Below are 21,409 nucleotides of genomic sequence, written 5' to 3'. Positions count from 1 at the left end.
TATCCAAATATAGGACCGCGTAGATGCTTCAGACTTATTTAACAAGCTCACGGTTGCTCAAGAATTTTTTACAACTTTACAAAGTGCAAACAATGCGTTGTTTGCCGCAGCGGGCTGGCGGACGGTGCACTTTGTTGCACGACTACCACTGCATGTGCGGAAGTAGCTAAATATTGATCCTTTTCTTACTTAAGAGGGACTTCCGCAAGGTAATGCCTGATTCCTTTAAATATATTACTATAACTCAATACAATATCGTAGCGATACAACCAAAATATACAAACTAAAAACACTGCTTTAAGTTGATTATTAAAACGGTGAACTTTTTAAAGTACTTAATAATATAACATTAAAGTCTGTTGACCTTATTGTAAACAAAATAATACAGTTACAACATATGTCAAGCCTGATCACAATATAAAATGTCTTGGTGGCATAACCAGTGAATTACATTGGGTTTTCTCTTATATCTAAACAAGTGTTAGGCTGTGTTTCTCTACGAGAAGTAATCAGGAATGAACATATGTAGTAGAAGAATAAAAGTAAAAGACATGTACAAGCGGTTTGGAAAACTCTCAAATAGGTCAAGCATGGTAGACAGAGCATAGCAAGTAGAACAGATAGCTGGTGGAGGCTTAAGATTCTGGAGTGAAGGTTGTTAAGATCGTCTGAAGATGCTGAATAAAGGCCGCTTCTAACTGGTCTTATTGGTAAAATAATTCTGGTCTATATCCAGTATTGGACGCTCTACGGTTAATGGCGAAGAAGGGAACAAATTATTGTATTAATATTTTGTTCTCATTATTTCTTTAGATAAAAATAATGTATCTTACTACCATATAAAACATATATATGTGGGAGAAAAATGGTTCAGGCAACATTAGGATAGAAGGATGTAAAGGTTGACAATTTATATGTATGTATGTGTATATATATGTGTGTATAGTTGCTTTGAAAGCTTAGTTTTAATATTATTTTTCCCTCATTATGCGTGACTGTTTGAAAAGCAGGCGGGTATTCGTAACTTTTATATAATTAACTCATCGCGTGTAGCAAGTGTTATATTTACAATGCTTATTGTAGTAACTATGTACAAAAAAACACTGTAATGTATGTCTGTACAGACGTCAAACGAATTTGTACAGCTTCATTGGTTATACAATTAATATATGATACACTCCATTCCAAAAATCAAGTATCAGAAATAATAAATAATGTTATGATAAAATATAAAAAAAGAAATACGTATTAATATAAATTTTGAAATTGGAATGTTTTTGAAATTCTACAACCAAATTAAATATTGTTTACTATCTGTCTCTACAGCCTTTATTGCAATAAGTTGTTGATATGTCGGAGTAACAGAAAAATAGATTAATGTAATATATTCCAGATTGATCACTTTATACAGGTTGATTAAAAATATATGTATTTTAGTATTATCTTTATCCCACACTACCTATCTGACGTTTTGTCGGTCGTTGTATTATGTGCGAGAGAGATAACGCTCTACGAAACCGAAATTAGCCGATTGTCTCTTTCCAAAGGTCGATGTGCAATATTTATCGCCGATTTTTTCAGACAGATGAGGTTCTTCTCCTCTTTAAAGGTTTTATATATCCAATCAGCCCGTATGAATTCGAGTCTAAATACCTTCATTTAATATTGCATTGTATATTATTCGTATACATTCTACATTCCTATATCAGATGGTAGAGACGAACTACATGTCTTAATTTTGTATTTATCAAAACTAATGTTTTTATTCATATTACGAAAGCAAATGGCTATGGTTCGATGTGGCCAGGCCGAATAAAAACTAATTATTCCAATATTACCAACCGTCGCGTAAGCTAGTGTGAGTTATTCGATAAATAAAAAATCAATTACATTAATCGGAATTGTACCACCGCTACCGAAAATCGCGTTCGTTAATTGCGATACAGGATCAACGCAAATTGAACCTTACTTGCCTTCAATTAGGTGTTTATTTCAACGAGCGCGCGCGGCCTACTTTCTTCTCCGCTAGACCGTTTTCAGCGAACACTTTTTTTAGTCCTTGAGCACGTTTCGGGAGCTCTCACTTCGCGCTCGTGAAGTGACTTTTCATTAAAGAAAATTTCACCACAAAAATATACCGTATGGTCATGTTCCTGAAGGATTTACGAATCTTTTATATCGAGTTTTATTAGACAATGGAGGCACCTAGACGAAGCTTTTCTAGTCCGTAAGGATGATGATGGTACTAAGGAAGAGGTAAAGAGTGAATACACTCACATAGTTAAAAATAAATATGTTCATATGGGATTTTATTGGCGATACGTGGTGAATCAGAAATGACAAAATCATAGACGAAACAAAGTAACTAATATAGGCAATGACGTATAGCGCTCGGAAAAGATGACTTCTGTAACCGTAAGGTCCTTTAAGGACTCTGTGTTAGCACTAATCGGTGTAACATAACTCCTGAAGATGCCCCGTGGAGTGAAACACGTGTTGAGTAGTTTGGCGGTGGTGGTTGTGTGATTCGCATTGTTTGCCGCATACGCATTTATCAGCGGACTGGCGGGCGGTGCACTTTGTTACACGACTACCACTGCATGTGCGGAAGTGGCTAAATATTGGTCCTTTTCTTACTTAGGATGGACTTCCGCAAGGTAACGCTCTGTATGGAGACCCAAGATCGAAAAGCGTAGCGTAGAAAATTCACTTTGCTTCAAATTCAATTACTTTTATTGATTGCATATTATGCTCTATATAAATAACATTTTTTTCAATATCTCTGAATTTTTCTGTTTTTTTTTTACATCAAAAATTGTAAAAAATCATTTCGGTTGCGGTCCCTTGTTAAATCATCACCGTTTCAACCTAAAGAAGCCTACTTCACCCAACCCCAAAGACATATATAGTGGGATAAACCATATTCGCGACGCTTGGCAGGCTGGTGCTAGAAGATTGCTAGAGGTTCCCAAATTAGGCAGAACCTGCACGGGAAACCGTAACATCAATGAACAAAAGTGTGGTGTGAATTGTTGAACTTCAACTATCTAAATTTCTGTTTTGCCGCATACTCATTTATCAGCGGGCTGGCGGGCGGTACACTTTGTTGCATGACTACCACTGCATGTGCGGAAGTGGCTAAATGTTGTTCCTTTCTTACATATGTGTCTATGTGAGTGTTTGTAACATTGAATGAATAGATTTAATTATTGTAAGCATTCTACACGGGGATATACCATCGCGACACTGGGCAGACGGTTGCAATAGCAGTTTGTGTTGTGATAGGCAGAGAACGCTGCTGCCCATACTCTGGAAACTTCTTTGAGATGTGGCAATCTTATATAATTAGTGCACAAAGTGTGAATTATAAAGGATAGTATCCCGGGAATAGAACCCGTGTCTATCGCAAGTCTTAGTCCTCCACCGCAGAGCTACTGCCATGTTTTGTTATGTATTTATAACTTAATACATTAAGTGAAGACTTGTAATTGCTTCTCAGTTTAATTGCATTATTTCTATACATATCTACAGCTTACATAAAAATAAATAAATAATTAAATTATACTATTAAACAATTTATTATTTTATGTTTACGATAAAAAGAGAAACAAGGTAAATGAAATTCATATAACATAGAATTTCTTTTTTGAATATCGAACATCAATCATTGAGGCGATTTTATCGTGATAACATTGTCGTAGTGGCTATCGGAGATATCTCTTATCAATGACATTGACAATGGTATTCAGGACATAAGACAGGCCGATATATTATCGGCTCTGCTATATTAAAACACTTAGGTTTATATATTTCTATGTAACTAGCAAATTGTATATGCAATACTATAACCTAGGCATTTCACAATCTAGTTTACTTTTGTTTTTACACGTAAAAACATAGCATAATTACTTACAAAATAAGTTATCTCGTTATTTCCTGTCTTATTTGAAAATTTTATAGGGATTATTAACACGACAAGATAATAAATCGACACATAAAATTTAATTAACAATTATACTTATAAAATACTTTATCATTTTTTGAAAAAAAAAAAACTGTAAAAATTTCAAATTTAGAACAATGATTCAGACTGTTAAGGATCTTGGCCGCATATGATATACCACTGTGATCGAAAAGTGAGGTGAAAGAAGACATTCGGCATGAAATTTTTTTCCTAATTCGGTTGAGCTGAGATCATTTGTCTCAGCACAAATCAATTTGAAGGAGATGTCTGAAACGAATTAACTTTTGATTGGTGTCAAAATCACTCAATTTTTTGGAAAAAAAAGCGTCAAAAATTCAATTTACTTAGTTTGGCTCCGTACGACTTCTGCTATTCAGCAAACTCAAAAGACCAATACTGGTACACACTTTTGACATGATTGGGGAGATCCGAATCGAAGATCTTGAAGGCTATACCGCAAAAATACTATTTCGACTAGAAAAAAACGTTGGCAAGCGTACCTTTTATAGGACTGTGATTACTTTGAAAGTGATGAAATTTATTTAAAAGAATAAATAAAGGATTTACATTTTATAAACAAATTCACCTTAGTTTTTGATTACAGTATTATATTATGTTTCACATCTTGGAGTGTCTGTTCTACCTGGATTTCGCGACATGCGATTGGCTTCGTGGCACACTCTTAACGTGTTTAAGTGCAATGCGGTTTTTTTTTAAAACTTATCGACAAGATCGATTGCGGATAGACTTGTGCGCACGATTGTACATTTTCTAATATTATTTTGATATTATACGCCTTTCGCTTTACATGAAGTTGTGTAATATACATACATTATTAATATTTACGAAGTTTAAAATGATGATGTAAAAAAAGAAATATTATATTGAAAAAACTTACTGGAATTATTTTTTGATTAGTTTGTTTCTGGACTTATTTCCGTCAATTAAAATCTGCAGTACACATATATAATAGTGCCATTTTAAACAGAGACTTTTTCTCTTCACTCATTTTGTTTATCTATAATGTTAAAGATATTCAAAAAAATATTTAAAAATGTTTAATAACTAATGTTATTTATGTAGCTTTTATATAAGGTTGTCAAATATCTCCCTTTCGCCTTTTTGTCTTTTGAATTTCGCGGCTATGTACAAAGCGCTACAGAGCTCGTATCTGGCAATACTATACATAATTTGAAAGGTCTTGACATAACCTACAAAACGACGCTATGCATGATTAGTTTGGATATTGCGTTCAACAGTTATAGACGTGTAAACATGGAGTTCACTAACGCCGAAATTCGCCTATAACCAATCATCCTGTATATGTAGAAACCATCGTCAAAAAATATAAAAATAATACAAATAAAAATGAGTATAGACATTTCACTAAAATTTTCTTCGTTTCTGATTTTCCTGCCATAGTTAATTGATATTTTTAAGTACAAACTACAAGTGAATAATAAGATGTTTTTATTAAAATGTGACGATGATGAATTATAAAGTGATATAAAGTGTACATAATAGAACAGTCGTGTGAAGTTAAAATAGTGATGTGCATCTAGTTGTCGATGATCAATATGATGCTATACGTGACCAGCGCCAGTGATATGCCAGTTCGAAGGCCTCCAAGGAGAAGACAGATCAGTGCCAACATTAAGGTTCGTTTATCGATATATTGTTTTTTATTGCCAGTGTATTTATCACACCAAAGAAACCTTTCCATCACTCTCGAAGTTTAATATTTCTATATTAAGTAAGAAAAGGGCCAATATTTAGCCACTTCCGCACATGCAGTAGTAGTCGTACAACAATGTGCACCGCCCGCTAGCCCGCTGATAACTGCGTATGCGGCAAACAATGCGAATTACACAACTGCAACCGTTAATTCACTCAACACATGTTTCACCCCTCCACGGGGCATCTTCATGAGTTATGTTACACCTATTAGTGCCAAACACAGAGATCTCACAGTGTTTCACTCTGTGTTTGCTCGACTACTACTGCATGTGCGGAAGTGGCTAAATATTGGTCCTTTTCTTACTTAGGATGAACTTCCGCAAGGCAACGCCTGATTCCATTAAATTCTATATTTATTATTTTCGTTAAAATAATGCTTGCTGAGCAGTGGTAGCACAGGTAGAGGACTTATACGTGCGATCCTAGGTCGCAGGTTCAATTCCCAGGATACAATTTTATCTAATTCACACTTTGTGCGGTAGTTATATAAGATTGACACTGCTTACAAATAAGTTTGCAGAGGATGGGCAGCAGCGTCCTCGGCAAATAATAAGGTATTATTAAAAACAATACATAAGGGTTTTAAAGAACCATAAAACATCTGGCAAATTAAAAAAAAAACTTTGTTTTTGGAAAAGTATTACGATATACTCTGTAACCAAAGAGTAAGGTTAAAATGTAATTTTAAACTCCGGGGCATTAGGAAGGCGAGGTATTTTTTCTTCCTAAGTTGGTAGGACTGTTATAACATTTGCTAATCGTCTGTCTGTCAAAAGTTGCAATATCATTTGGCTCAGCCCAAACCATTTTGAAGTAAGTTTTGTGTCTCAAACGCGTCGAGTCACGATTAGTGCTTAAATTGCAATTTTTTGGGAAAAAACGTCAAAAACTCTACTAATATCAATCCGCCACCATCGTATTCGCCTGATTTGACTCCGGCTATTTAGCAAACTTAAAAGGCAAAAGCGGGGACGCTGTTTTGACACAATTAAGTAGATAAACACCGAATCGAAAAATATCATTGAATAAAAGAAATGTACCTAGCCACCTAAGAGTAATAAGATGATGGAAGGAAGGCGATGAAAGCAAGAAGGAATGAAAGAATAAAATGAAATATATTGTGAAGTAAAAAGGTAAGAACAAAAGAAATTGAGAAGAATAAAAGTGAGTGAAGAATAAAGATAAAAATTTGAAAAACTTATTTGTAAACAAAGACCCTGATCCCAACAAATTAGGGGTACGAGAGGCCTCCAATAGCGGGGGCCATAAAAAAAATCGAAAAATATCTTAAAGGCTATACCGAAAATAACTATTCCGACTGTTTAAAGAACTGGAAAAATTATTAGCAAAAGTGTTTTATCGAACGGAGGTTTCTTTGCAGAAGATGAAATTGATTAGGAAGAATTAGCAAACAATTTACATTTTATCAACAAATTCACACTTTTTAAACACAGTAATATTAATCACTTTGTTTTGATTCCCAAGTCAATCCCCCAAGAAGCTTTTTGAGTGTTTGTTATTTGTTGAGCGGAGACGATTTTTGATAAGTGTATACAAAATATGCATTGTCCTTCGTAATACCCTTTTATTACTGTTTTATATTGTTATATTGATCTTTCGAGATTTTTAAATAATTTTTTTTTCATTGTTTCTATTGTAACATCAGTGGGACAATCTGATGTTTTATTTATTATCTATGTTTATGTTTAGCTACAGAATCGATAACAGGTAAACATGATAAAGATATCACCTTGTATTGGTAAGTATGCAAAAATCAGTATCTAAGTGTATTGAAAACAATGAATATTATACTCTATAGAATTGTAGGAATATCATCATCGATATATCTATATCATCATCTACGGATGAAAGTCCGTTGGTCCGCTAGTCCAATCTTATATAATTCACACTCCTCTAATGGTAAAATAGTAATACGTAACGGCCCAAGTCTGGGCTCCCCATGGAGGCCTCCTCCTACTTTAAAAGAGGACAAATGCTAGACGCCCTCTGGCTGCCCTGCCACTTCATATCCGCAGATTCAAAAGTATAAATGACAATTAAAATAAGAAAGTCTGTAATAACTTTATAGAATCATTGTCCCTTCGTACTTAAGACGGGGGTTGTACGAGAAGTAATATAAAATTTAAAAAAACCGCGGAATCGGCAAATACATATGAGCGGAAGCGACAGTCAAGTTAAAAAAAATGAAATCACCAGCAACCTTTGACGGTGCACAAAGTTCAATCACTTCACGTATTAGGTTTAGTATGCAAGGATGTACTAGTCATGGGTCGAGGTATGCGAGCAGTGAAACTGGAAGGGTACAATACAGGACGCACACGAGATATTTGTGGGTCATTACTGTATTATATATTTGTTTCAACACGATAATTGAATGCATATGTCCCATTTGCGGTATTTAACACGATCATATTCTAGTTCGTATCTAATGTATAAAATTCTCGTGACACGGTGTGCGTGATTGAACTCTTCCGAAACGGCTCGACCGATTTTCGTGAATCTTAGCGTGCATATCGGCCAGGGCGGAGAATCGGACATATATTTTTCATCCCCCTAAATGTTAAGGGTGGTCAACCCCTTAATTATTTTTTCGAACATAATTTGTTGTCTTATTTTTTTTAATAAAGCATACAAAAATACATACAACCCTAAATTTTCATCTCTCTACGATCAACCCTTATTTTTTTATTTATTAATTAAAAACTTTAATTTTATTGCAATACAACGCTTGCGGGATCAGCTAGTATATATATATATATATATATATGTATATGTATATAGATATATATATATATATATATATGTATATATGTATGTGTGTGTGTATTTGTGTACATAAATGTATATTTATATTTGTATGAGCAAGTGTATTATAATCTTAAAAGTGTAGTATTTTAACATTTTAAATTTTTTTTATTATGTTCACCTTAAATTTCCCTTTCCTTAATGTCTTTCATCTCCATCTTGTCTGGTAGATCACCTCGAGCGATAAGACCGCCTCTTTTACCAGTATATAAATTGTTCCTTTGTTTAGTTATTATCTATGTTACTTTGTTATATTTACTTTTTTATTTTGAGTTTTGGTGCACAATAAAGTTTAAATAATACGCAACTCGGCCTCATGGTGTACAGTGCGGAAATTTGGTATATTGTGACAGGCAGACCAAAGCCAGTTCAACTCTATTTCACCTTCATAGCAGACGCTGTTTAAAAAGGCAAGTTTTTGACTATAGTGCTACTAGGACCGCTTTACCGCGCCTTAGGAAAGCACGGGAACGTGGGGGACGAGGAAAGGAGATTATACTAGTCGTCGCCGCAAGCGTTAAGGGCAGATTACTAAGAAGCAGTGGCGTACCTAGGGGGGGGCGGTGGGTGCGGTCCGCACCGGGCGGCACTTACCTTGGGGCGGCATTTTTTAAATTTACTTATAGTTGTAAAAAGCAACATATTCATTTCATATTTATTTTCTTTCTTGAATAATAAATTAAAATTCTGTTCCCAACATTGTAATTTTGTTAAGAATTTTTTTAACAATTTCAATCAGTGTCGGTAGTTGCGAAAGAAGCTTCTCAAAATTGAAGTTGATAAAAAATTATCTTCGTTCTACAATGAGTCAATTAAGACCAAAAACTCTTGCAATATTGCCAATAGAACAAGAAATTACAAATAATTTTAATTTTGAGAGCATTATACACGATTTTTCTAGTATGAAAGCTAGAAAGAAGAGTAGATATTATATAAATATATTTACTAGTGCATACACATATGTCTAAAAAAATTTACTCTGTGTATTAATTAAATAACTTAATAATTTATTTATGTGTATTAATTTATAAAAAAACACTATTTGATTGACTTATAATAGAAGGGGCGGCAAACTGGAGATCGCCCCGGGCGGCAAAAGTTCTTGGTACACCACTGCTAAGAAGCGGTACAGCGGTTTCGATAGGTATACACTGTCCAAACATAATTTTATGGTGAATGACACTGAACTGCTATAATGTGATTAGTAATTTATTAGAAGGTCTGTCTGTCACAAAATACCCATTTACAAGACTTTATGCTACATATTCGCAAGCATTCCGTACAGCTTACGTGAAATAAAATCAATTTACAAAACAGTTTACGTATTAAACTGTAATAAAGATTAACACAATAGTTATTTAACATCTGCATTTACCTAACAGTTGTAGCAATAATTATATTAAATGCAAAATTAAAAGTAATTTTATACCTTATGTCTAAGTGATTTAGACCTTAAATCGTAAATGAAGTTTCTGTTACACTATCTCTAAGCATATAATTAAAACGGTCCAACATTTGATCCAATGCTTTTGTGCAAAAGTTGTTTAATAGAACAACATTATACAGGATGATTAGTTATTGATGTGAAAGTTTTGAAGAGTTGAATTATTGTTTTAAAAAATTATGAGCAACGTAACTAAAATAACATATTAAAAATATTTATTTTTTATTTCCTGCAGTTTTTGTGCTGCCAGAAATTATTGGCCTGTCACATTCGAATGGAGTTTTACAGTAAACATTTTATACAGGATGATTTAAAATCGGTATAAACATACATGTGGTTTAAAAAGTTTGAATTATATCAGGTGTAATGTAAATATATCTTTTGTCGAATTTCAGGCATATTTTCCCATGTTTACTATAATTACGTCAAAAGAAAAGTTATAAATATTACATAAACGTTGTTTGTTGACCTACAGCGACACCATGCGGGCATCTCGCAGTCGTCGTGCAGCGATGGGTCACTCCTCAGCGTGGGCTCGTCGGAGATGGACGAGGACAGTAGCAGTGGTCACCACCACTCGCACGACCACTCCGCCCGCAGCGATCACTCTGATGTCTACAGTAAGTTATTAAACTACCCACAAGTAAAGCTATTCACAAAAAATATATTCGTCATTATTATTTCAGCCGTAGGATACCAACTGCTAGACATATGCCTCTTATATAGATTTACAAAAAGATCGGTTGGAAAAGCGGCCTGATTCTGCGTCTCCTGACGACCTTAACAAAATTGTCCGTTCACTTTAAGGGTAGATTACCTAGGCTAAGTTTTCCTGTCCGTGGTCTTAACTCCTTGAGGCCCTCGTAGCCATTAGTTCTGCGTGCTTTCTGGTCTACTTTCTTCCATTTGAACTTGACAAACCTCTGGGATATGACGATCTCCTCATTCCTTGATTAAATCTCTGAGATAAATTCCAGGCATCGCCCTTTCCATAGCTAGTCTCTCCATGAAAGCCCACGTGGCCGAATGTGGTCTCTTACTTCGTGTCTCGTTTGTAAGACAGTCGCACAGACAGACAGTCAGCGAGACATGAATAGGTGTATACTTAGAATTTCTCCCTTCTCTTTTATCGAAGAAAGATTCCAATATAGCCGACAGAACAGATAACTTTATTTGTTCTGTCGGCTATTGGGGTATTGGGCTATTGTCGGTATATTGGGCCTTAAATTTCTAGAATGAGGACCGCAGACGAGGTAGCGCAGCGAAGGATGTCTACACACAACGTGAAACGATGACCTAAAGTTTCATATCTATCTTTACCAAATTTAAATTCACAGCATAAGAAATACTTTTTAATTGTGTTGCGAAAACTATTTTTACAGCTACACGTAAAATTTTAAGTGATTTTTTAATCGTTTTCTTTTGTGCGATCCCTTTCCACTGCACAGAAAGAGGTTTGAGTGTAAAGAATCTATGTAATCAGAACAGCAGTGCTACATATAAATAAGGAGTCGAATTAATATGTTATCTTGTGCTCGTTTCCAGATGTGTCCGAGCCGCCACCGGGCGTGGCGCCACTGTCGCATTCCGCCGCCCGCCACAAGATGGCGGTGCGCCCGCGACGCACGCACGGGGCGCCACGTAGAAAGAAAGCTAACCCCGTAAGTATCTAAACACACGATGACGTCATTATATGATGACGTCATTAAATATTAATAGTTTTATTTAGCTTATAACTGCCCTGACTCTTAATAGAATAGATAGAAGCATCGGCCTATTTGCTCGATAAAGTTGATATATAAAATCATTTATCTTAACCGATTTTATCTCTAAAAGAACACCTATCATGTGGTATTACCATTTTAATGTCGGTTAGGTAGAATTGTTCTAATTATAACGATAATTAAACTATTTATTTTACTTCATACAAAAATTGCGCAGTGACAGCCCGGCGGTAGAGAACTGAGACTTGCGATCGTGGTTCACAGGTTCGATTCCCGAGATACAATCATAAGTAATTCACACTTTTTTTCACTAATTATGTAGGATTGCCATTGCTCACTGGTATATTTCAGGAGGATGGGTAGCAGAGTCCTTTGCGTACCATGAAACCACACTACATTCGCCAACCCGCTTTTATGGTATATCCCTTCATAGATATCTTTAAGAAAGGCTTATGCCTTGCAGTGGGCGTCTGAGGCATGAAACGACACAAGAGTGTTATAAGATTTGCAAAATTTGCAATTGCAAAACAATCATTATTCAATAAGCAAGCGGCAGTGTTGTGTTACGACAGTGTGGTGTTTTACATTGCTTTAATACAATAGGTAGGATCTCAAACCATAAAGTGGACAGACAACTTCGTTGAGGTCATCGGAAAATGCTAGAAGCTGGTCGCTTCCCACTACTCCTATTGAAAAAATCTGTGAGAGGTCTATATCCAGCAGTGAACATCTTATAGATAACATTGTAATAGAATATAAAGGCAAAACCAAATTTCCTGAGACACTCTTAAAACACTATCAAAACATATACAACCCGTTCGCGTTAAAAATTCATTGAACTATTTTGTCCGACGACCTATCCACTAACTATTCCTAGCTCAAATGTCAATTGCAGTTGAAGTTTAAAGGCACATTATTGAACGCAAGGGCTAATTACAAACAATTTACTTAGGTCGACGGACAATAATGATTATCATCGTCCAATTTTTAACGCGAACTGACTATACATTTAGCTACTTCAGCTAAATCCTAGTGAAGCTGTAAATGCCAACGGACAATTGAGATTACTATGTTAATGATAAACATATTTCGTATGTGATCATAAATATAATAAATAGATGTCCAAAATTTTTTACTATGTGTTTTGTGTTCGTGTTTACAGATCGCCGCGTCAGCCTTGCCGATAACACCCGAACTGAACGAAGAAATGATACGAAGCACAACTCCTGACGTCACACACAAAACCTCAGAAGTTGTTACTGGTAATACATTTTTTCCGATTGTTATATATGGCCCTGCTAGGTGGACGGACAATATAGTTATGGTCACTGGATATGGGCAATTCATGACTGGTCATTGTCGCGATTTCGACAGTGGCCTATACCTCACAGTGGGCATATATCGGGTGACATATTGATGATGATGATGATGATATGAAATAATATTATTATTTCAAATTTCACCATTATCATCATTTCATAGACTTTCCCCTACAGATTTCCAAAACGTTTTGAAGTGGCCCGCATTCTGTGTTTCCGGGCGACCGTAACAAAGTGAAGTGATATATAAACAAATATGTTTGTTTCCAACCCACCCATTATTTTATACATGCACATAATCTTATTAGCCATTTTATTACATTGGCTATACAATGCAATAAATTTAATAGTTCAGCAAACAAAAACTTATTTAAAAATTCAACTACAGTATAAAAAAAAATTATGTAATAAGAATGAATTGCTCCATTTACTACTAAATAAAGTTATTTTGTAACAATGATCACAAAAAAACCGTCGATGACTGTATAGTATATATATAATCACATAGTAAGTATAATATTCTACTAAGTAGGCCATCATAGGAAACTTAATTTTATTCAGGATTTGATCAATATTATAACGGCATTCTTCAACTTAGATATGAAAAATCCAAACTAGTTCTGATCTAAGCAAAGCCCATAACTAAGATCCGTTTTTTTATGAAAACTAGTCAAAATTAATAAAATTTTGTATAAATAATCAGAAAATTTTTGTAAAAAGTCTAACGGCGTCGTTCTCTATTTCAGAATCATTCTCTTCATCGACCACTTCGAAACACCAGATGATCGTCAAAGAACAGCATCAGCACGTCAGTCGCGAATTGCAGAGAATCCTGGAACCGCCCAGCGATACAAAGATGAAGTCCTCTTCCCTCCCGCCTGGGCTAGCGCTGGGCCAGGTGGTAGGCCAATCTCCAGCCAAACTCAGCATAGCAGAGTCCAATACACCCAGGTCTTCGATAAAGAGAAGCAAATCGAGTACGCAAGATCAGCCATTGAGAGAAAACTCCCCCAGAATGCAACCCAGTGCCGCGGAAACACAAATACACACGTACCACTCCGAGGAGCGCACGAAATATCGCCTGGACAAAAAATACGCCGAAGACTCTTGCCACGAAAAGAAATCAAAATCAGAGAAAAAGATTGAGAACGAAGTGATAAAGTCTAAAAAAGAAGAATCATTTTTCAGCAGGCTGTTGCTGAGAAAGAGCGGAAAGAAATCCAAAAAGGATCAAACGGACGGTGAATGTCAGGAAGTGAAGAAGACGAAGACTGAGAAGTCTCAGTACAAAGTCGTTGACGCTGATAGAAATATCCCCCCCGAGCCGCAAGCATACAAACCAGTACCGGCAGAAAGATCTTACAAGTCTGCTGGTCAGAAAGCCTTCGCCAACCAACTCCACAAGCGCATGGACAAGCAAGGAGCTTACATAAACGACGGTGCCTACAAAGATATTTACAGTGCTGCTAAGGTCCCCGGCATGGAGTACAACATAACAGATCTCAAAATTGCAGAAGAAACTGACACCATGCTGAACTTAGAAATGAAGAGTCGCTTCAGCAGACGCGAGGAGTTCAGCGAAAGGGTCGAGAAGAAGCGAACCACGTCGAAGGAAGCCATCGACGATAAGAGGGAATCCTTCAATCTAAATCTAGACAAGTCCAAACGACCGGTTTCAGTTCAGCGCCTGATGGAACCGCTCCCTGCTAAGTCGTACGTAAACAACGAACTAAGCCAATCACAAGATGAAACCTTGTCACCATCTCTAGAAATATCAGACGACGAACCGCCAGTCAGGGCCGTGCGGGTTAAAAAGACAACCGATTATACCTTCCACAGTGGAAGCATGCCTAAAAATCTACCGTATTTCAACCCCAGCATCATAGTGTCATCGTCGCCACCTAAGATCAGTCAGTCGACCGAAAATGTGAAGAAGTCAACTCGATCATCAGAAAACGTCGACTACCGCGAGAAAATCGAGAATGTGCACTCTAAAACTGAGGAATCCTACGTCACATCCGGCCTGAGGTCCTTGGGTGATGAATACGTAGAGACGAGGAGCAGTATTGGCAAGTCGCACAGCTTCCGGTATGCGTCGGAGTCGACGTCGATTAGCTCGCAGGAGAACCAGCTGCCTAGCCTCCCAGCAATCGTGGGCATCTCCGAACCGCTTCTGGAGAGTTGGGAGGTCAACTACAGAAGGAATGTGGAGAGACACGATTATTCCAAACGAGTTTCTGCAAGAAACTACAACATCGTGCAGACCAGCTCGGACACAAACTTCGACAGCCTGATGAGCACCGACAGTAGCTACCTGGACAGCCTCAAGACGGAGGAAGACAGGAAGCTCTTTACTAACAGCATTCACATAACCATGGACACACATAAACGGGATAGCGACATCTCTCAGATCGAAGCAAAAATTGACGACATCATCAGCTCGCCTAAACCCTTAATCACTCCAATAATCAAATCCAGTTCTCTAGACAGCGTCAAAAGCAGCCCCGAAAAACCTGCAGATGACAGGAGAAAAACTATATCCGTTGAAACAGCCTTAAGTCAGAACGAAAAATCCCAAAAGGAGAACACAGAAAACTTTATCTCTGTAACAGTAGTTAATAGAGAACTCACACCAATAGCTGTCAAAAATATGGAGTCGAAGACAAACAAAAGCGAAGAGAAGTTACAAAAGCCAGCTACAACCAAGTCAGGAGTACCGGAATTCCTAAACATACAGCTAAATAAAGTTGACGTGAAACCAGTCACGAATGTCGTTCTAACCGCTAACGTCACGCCAAAGAAGGATAGCCCGCAATTGGAGAAGGAGCAAGAATTTGAGGCATTTCCAATAACAGAAACGAAAATCTTAAACATACCTTTTAGAGAGACAGGCAAAATTGAAAATCTTCCAGAGAGCTACATGGAAGAGAAATCTATTCCAAAAACCGTGCAAAGCGTTCCAGCACCGAAAAGTCCCTCGACGCCGAGGAACTTCTTCAAACGTAAAGCCACAAGTGTCGAACTTCAGGACAAACCAGAGAAAGCCAGGACGAGCTCTCTCAGCACGGAAGGTAGCACAGAAAAGATCTTCGATAACATCTCCATGGACCGAAAGTCGCATTCCAGTTTCGGAAGCAAAAGCTCCATACAAAGTACCGACAGCAGCGACAACAGAATTGATAGACAAGAGGAAACCGTCGTGTATAGAAAGAAACTTATCATTGGCAAAGAAACTCGAGACAGGAGAGCTGACGACGAACCAGAGCTGATGAAGGTATTCGCAAGAAGGTCCCTCAAAATAAAAGACACGGAAGCCGACTCCTTAGCGCAAGAAATCGCAGATGCCAAAGACAAAAAGGACCTTATCGAGAATACGACAAAGTCAAAAATTCTTAAAAACGAGTTCAACGCTTCCATTAAATCTAGGGACAGCGACAAAGAGAACGAGGGGAAAGATCAGACGGAGAACAAGCTCGTGGACATCGCAGCCAGGGTCAGTCAGTTCGGGGTTCACTATCAGAGGAGCGTTAGTATCCACAGCGTGGCCAATGTCAAGCGAGAGAGTGCACCCGTGTACAGAAGCGAAATGAACAGATACAAGAAGGAGATATCTGACTCCACTCCCGAGAAGCGTTTGAGAAACAGAACCTTCCCAGATCCCTCCAACGACAGAGACATGGCCAACAGCGAAGCTATCTCCTACAAAGCTGACACTCTCACCAAACGCCCGTGGCAGAGGAAAGACGAGTTTCGGTTGTCTGTAGAGAAGGAGAAACGTGACAGTGCCGTGATAGAGATGGAGAACGGGAAGGAAAAAGTGGAGTGTGAGAAGGAAAAGGGTAAATCGGAGGGGGAGGCGGACGCGTCACCGCAGTTCAAAGGGATCCTGCAAATGCGGGCCGAGTGGGAGAGGCGAGCCAAACAAGGGATGACCAAATAATTACAGGTGCTAAGTAAGGTATGTACATTAAACGAATATGTTCTTTATACACCTAGTATTCTAAAGTAAATATAGGAATATAAAATAATATTATAATAGTTTTTTTAAAACTACAAAATTATAAATATTTGGTTATATATACATGTATGTAAGTATATGAAGTATAGAGAAAACATCTTGTAATCCAAGGAGATAAAAATACATTCAACGTCATAAAAAAAGAATTAAAAAAACATACTTTGCAAGCTCAATATTTTGTATTTAAAAATCTATATATGTTGTATATAACAATACATAAAAGAATTAATCTATAACTAGATGACCCGGCAGATGTTGAGTTGTTGCGTGTAAATAATTCTAACCTCAAAGCGCCGTGTTAAACGCGCGAAATTCATATTGAACCCTCAAATGCTTAAAATTGAAATAATCGTTATATTTGCTTAATTTTCTTAAATTTCTGCCAAATTCCCTTTTTTTCTTAATTAACCTTCATATTTACATAAAAAGATAAATAAAATACATTAACTTGTTCTCCGGTTATGGCGCAACAATATTACTACCATTTGTTAGGATCTATTTTGCTATTGTATAAAACGGATTTTGTGCATCCTAATGATCAGAAATAAGTAAGACAATAATTTTTATAATTCAATAAAACATATCCATGCTTTATAAATCATCTTAACTAGTCAATGTGAACACGGTATCTAATTTACTATGATATAATTGGTCTAGATAGATGGCTAAGTTTACAAAGACCCAGAAAGGGGGGTCCCCTATTTTGTTAACTGTTATCTTTAAGTCTATTTACATAATCATCAATATTTCAGTCATAGAACATGCACTGCATGACATCTGCCTACCACATAAATATTCATTAGAACCGGAAGGGGCCTGCATCAAGTGTCTATATCATATGTAATATTATTTAATGGAATCAGGCGTGCGGAAGTCCATCCTAAGTAAGAAAAAGACCAATATTTAGCCACTTCCGCACATGCAGTGGTAGTCGTGCAAGAAAGACGCGAATCACACAACCGATTAGTGTCAAACACAGAGTGTGTGTGTGGCACTAATCGGTGTAACATAACTCCTGAAGATGCCCCGTGGAGGGGTGAAACACGTGTTGAGTGATTTGACGGTGGCGGTTGTGTGATTCGCGTCTTTGTTGCAAAAGTGAAGTGGCTAAATATTGTTCTTTTTGTTACATATGTAATATTGTCAATTCTGAAACCGATTACCTGATTAGCAGTAACTTTAGAGTTTTATATAAATATCTTTCTAACTTACTGACGCCTGTATAACTTATACAGGAAGAAAGAAAGGTTTATTGTTGTATGTTGTAATAAAATATTAATGACGTCATTTCAAGAAAATCTCTCGACTGATTCGGAACATTATTCTTGATTGATAATGATCTGAAATATATCTAAGGCGCTTTATAATAATAAAATTTATTAAAATTAAGAAAATGTTTCGCCGCTTTCGCCAAATAAAGTGACGCCTTTATCATTTTTCTTCGGGTTTTTTTAAGTATTTGCAATCTACGAGTTCCAATACACCGTGTTCATTCAATTCATAATTTTGTGGCTAAAAATGGCAGAGATAGACAAAGTTATCATTTATTTCTCTAAATAAACCAGGTAAATTATAAACAAAAAAAAGATTATACGAAGTGTTCTTTCAAATATAATTAATAATCAAAGATTGTTTTGTATAAAATTAGCTTTCACACTTTATAAAGATTATAATTTTAAGGTAACTATTTATGAGATAAACCAATATTTAGTTTTTCGTTCTGAAAAGTTGCATTTTCGGATTTATCATTTTATTAAGTAGTGGCGGCGATATATTTTTAAAATTACATTACACTGTTAAATTGTTCCTAGTAAAAGAAACATAAAATTTATAGAAAAACTGCAAATGACTATCATTTCATAGCCGTTTCAATTTTCTAATTTTTCACAAACTTTTTTATTATAGTGCCATCTATTGGTATTGCAGGAAACTATTGGGTTTATTAGTGATTTTAATTTCAGAAATAAAAATGATTATTATCTGTAACTGTGCTAACAATCTCGCGTACCGCGCCTTAGCATAATGCGACGAGAATTTAGACAAAAGAGCCGAGAGGACGATACTCCTCCCCCCCTCCCCGTCGTGGAAAACCTAAGGCGCGGTACAGAGGTTTCGGTAGCACTACAGTTATATATCTTTCCCAGGAATCCAGATGCGACGTGCGTCGGTCGGAGCGCGGGTTAACCAATGCAGGTCGAAGTTATCACAGCAAGAGTACGTTAAGTTAGAGCAATGTATTTTACGAGTGTTATTGCAAACTATAGCTTAGTTATATTTTATTAAAGAATAATATTGTGTAATTATTTCCGGTACTGTGAAATACAAATTTTATTCATTTAGTTTTCTTTTTTATTTTTCGTGTCGTTTTATTTCTACCCGCATACATCCTTTCCATACATTCATTCTTATGATTATGTAATATAATAAAAGTAAAAAAAATCTTTAAATTATATAAAGCATTACATAATGAACTACTATTTGACCGATAGACAATAATAAGAGTCTTTATAGATTAGACTTTTGATCTGAAAAGACCTCACACCAAAATGATCGCATTTGAAAACTATAAAAATAATAGAAGATATATCCTTTATGATGCAGTAAGAATTATTAACTTCCAAGCTACATCTAGTAACTTATCCCTTTAAAATCAGTGCATTAAATATTTAAAAAAAGAAACATATTGGGAAAAGCAAGACGTAAGTCTTTCTATTTTATATTTATAGGGATATACAATAATCACTACGCTTGGCAGGCGAGTTGGCGAAGTATGGTCTATATATAGAATTTTTACAGCGACCGATCGATATCGCGATTTTGATAAGGCATTTATGTGACGGAGATACTATCAAATACTATTGAAAGTCGTTGTAGACACTACAAGGCGTATGCCTCTCCTAAATATATCTATATATATACCATAATCGCCACGCTTTGGCGGGTTGGCCATCGCAGTGTGGTATTATGTTACGCAGGAAACAACACTGCTGCCCACCCTCTATGCAGTGTGGATTATATTTTACCCTGGAAATCGAATCCTAAAAAAGTTAGAATTTATAAATTTGATTATAGCAGTGATGGCAATTGGGGCCGTAAAGTTCTCTAGTGGTGACTAGAAGCCGTTAGACGCGGCGTGGGTAGACACCCCCCACCCCCTCTAGGTGGACTGACTATATAGTCAAGATTGTGGGAAGTCGATGGATGTGGACAGAGCAGGGTGGGTCATCGAGGGATCTATGGGAAAGGATTGCAGTGAGCGTCTATCGGCTGAAAAGAAGAAAAATTTTTACGTAAATAAATATACACCAACACCTCGCTTTGCGTCGTTTCGCTTTGCGTTTTTTTTTTGAAGTTGCGTCGCTGCTTAATTAGTACTAATTTTCACTGTGCGTCGTTAGATTTTAGACATTGCGTTGTTTTGGGTTCGAGTCTTTAATTTTTTTTTTTTATTCTTTTTGTTTCTAAAAGATTGCAAAAAATTTGTTTCTAATTGCGCCATGCCATCAACACTCGGGGATTCTCTTTCTAAGTAAAAATCAATGCAGTTTTAATAGTTTTATTTTCACTTTTTTTTGCTAATTTTGGAGTTCAGTTTCAATTACGTAGTGTGTTGTGCCTTTTTTTAAAGAGAATAATAATATTTATATAAATTTTAACGTGTTGTTTCTGGTTACAAAAAAAGTAAATATTATTCCAATTTCTTCATTGGCAGAGTAATATTATTTTTGTGTTTTAAATGTTTACTTTGTTCAATTTTCTTTTTAAAAGTAATATTTTCGTAACCCTGGAACGTATCTTCGATCTTTACATTGTTTCCTATAGAAAATCTTAATTCACTTTGCGGCGTTTCAATTTGCGTCGTGTTTTTTTGGAACGTGACCACGACGCTAAGTGAGGTATTGGTGTAATACAGCTTTTTTTTTGGAAACGTAAGATTTTCAATTAAATGATCATTTATGCACAATATACATATTTATTGATATAAATTCACATGAGATATCATACATATATGCTATAATATACAAATAAATAAAATTGAAGTGTATGTTTGTAACATAGTAACTGCTTTTTACTATATACACATGAATGAATACGTTACGTATAACAGAACTACATTTTTTGATTTTTTTATATATCTTTCTGTTTGGTCCGATAAATCTATACAATGGCTGAACAGATTTGTCGGAACATTTTAACTATTATTTCATACATTAATTGCAATTACCGGAAATTAGATGTAAATTATGAATAAAATAGGTATAATGGCGGCTCTATTTTGTTACACGGAATTTCTATTTTAAGACTGCAATTGATTTCATAGATATACTCAAAGTTATCAAGGTAACTACTTAATTTAATTTATAAATGTGATATCGA

The 21,409-nt window shown here is 36.0% G+C and overlaps 1 protein-coding gene across 4 annotated transcripts in view; it reads left to right on the top strand.

The window, feature by feature from the left end:
- The window catches only part of LOC137923693 (calponin homology domain-containing protein DDB_G0272472-like), a 196,361-nt gene extending 176,977 nt beyond the window's left edge, over window positions 1-19,384 (top strand). For 3 of the 4 annotated variants that reach the window (XM_068766930.1, XM_068766931.1, XM_068766932.1), the window contains 5 exons: window positions 10,447-10,591; window positions 11,517-11,632; window positions 12,858-12,957; window positions 13,761-16,972; window positions 19,177-19,384. In XM_068766930.1, the coding sequence (XP_068623031.1) occupies window positions 10,447-10,591; window positions 11,517-11,632; window positions 12,858-12,957; window positions 13,761-16,954 (3,555 nt within the window). In that variant the 3' untranslated portion in view covers window positions 16,955-16,972; window positions 19,177-19,384. Of the gene's footprint in view, window positions 1-5,481; window positions 5,623-10,446; window positions 10,592-11,516; window positions 11,633-12,857; window positions 12,958-13,760; window positions 16,973-19,176 lie in introns of those variants that run through there. The other variant, XM_068766934.1, reaches the window with a different exon arrangement.
- Window positions 19,385-21,409: the final 2,025 nt, after the last annotated feature.

The sequence above is a fragment of the Battus philenor genome, unplaced genomic scaffold, assembly GCF_028537555.1.
Source record: "Battus philenor isolate CCGP_79_NKW_IND1 unplaced genomic scaffold, ilBatPhil1.0.hap1 SCAF_22, whole genome shotgun sequence".
NCBI lineage: Eukaryota > Metazoa > Arthropoda > Insecta > Lepidoptera > Papilionidae > Battus > Battus philenor.
This window is presented reverse-complemented; position numbering and strand designations above follow the sequence as displayed.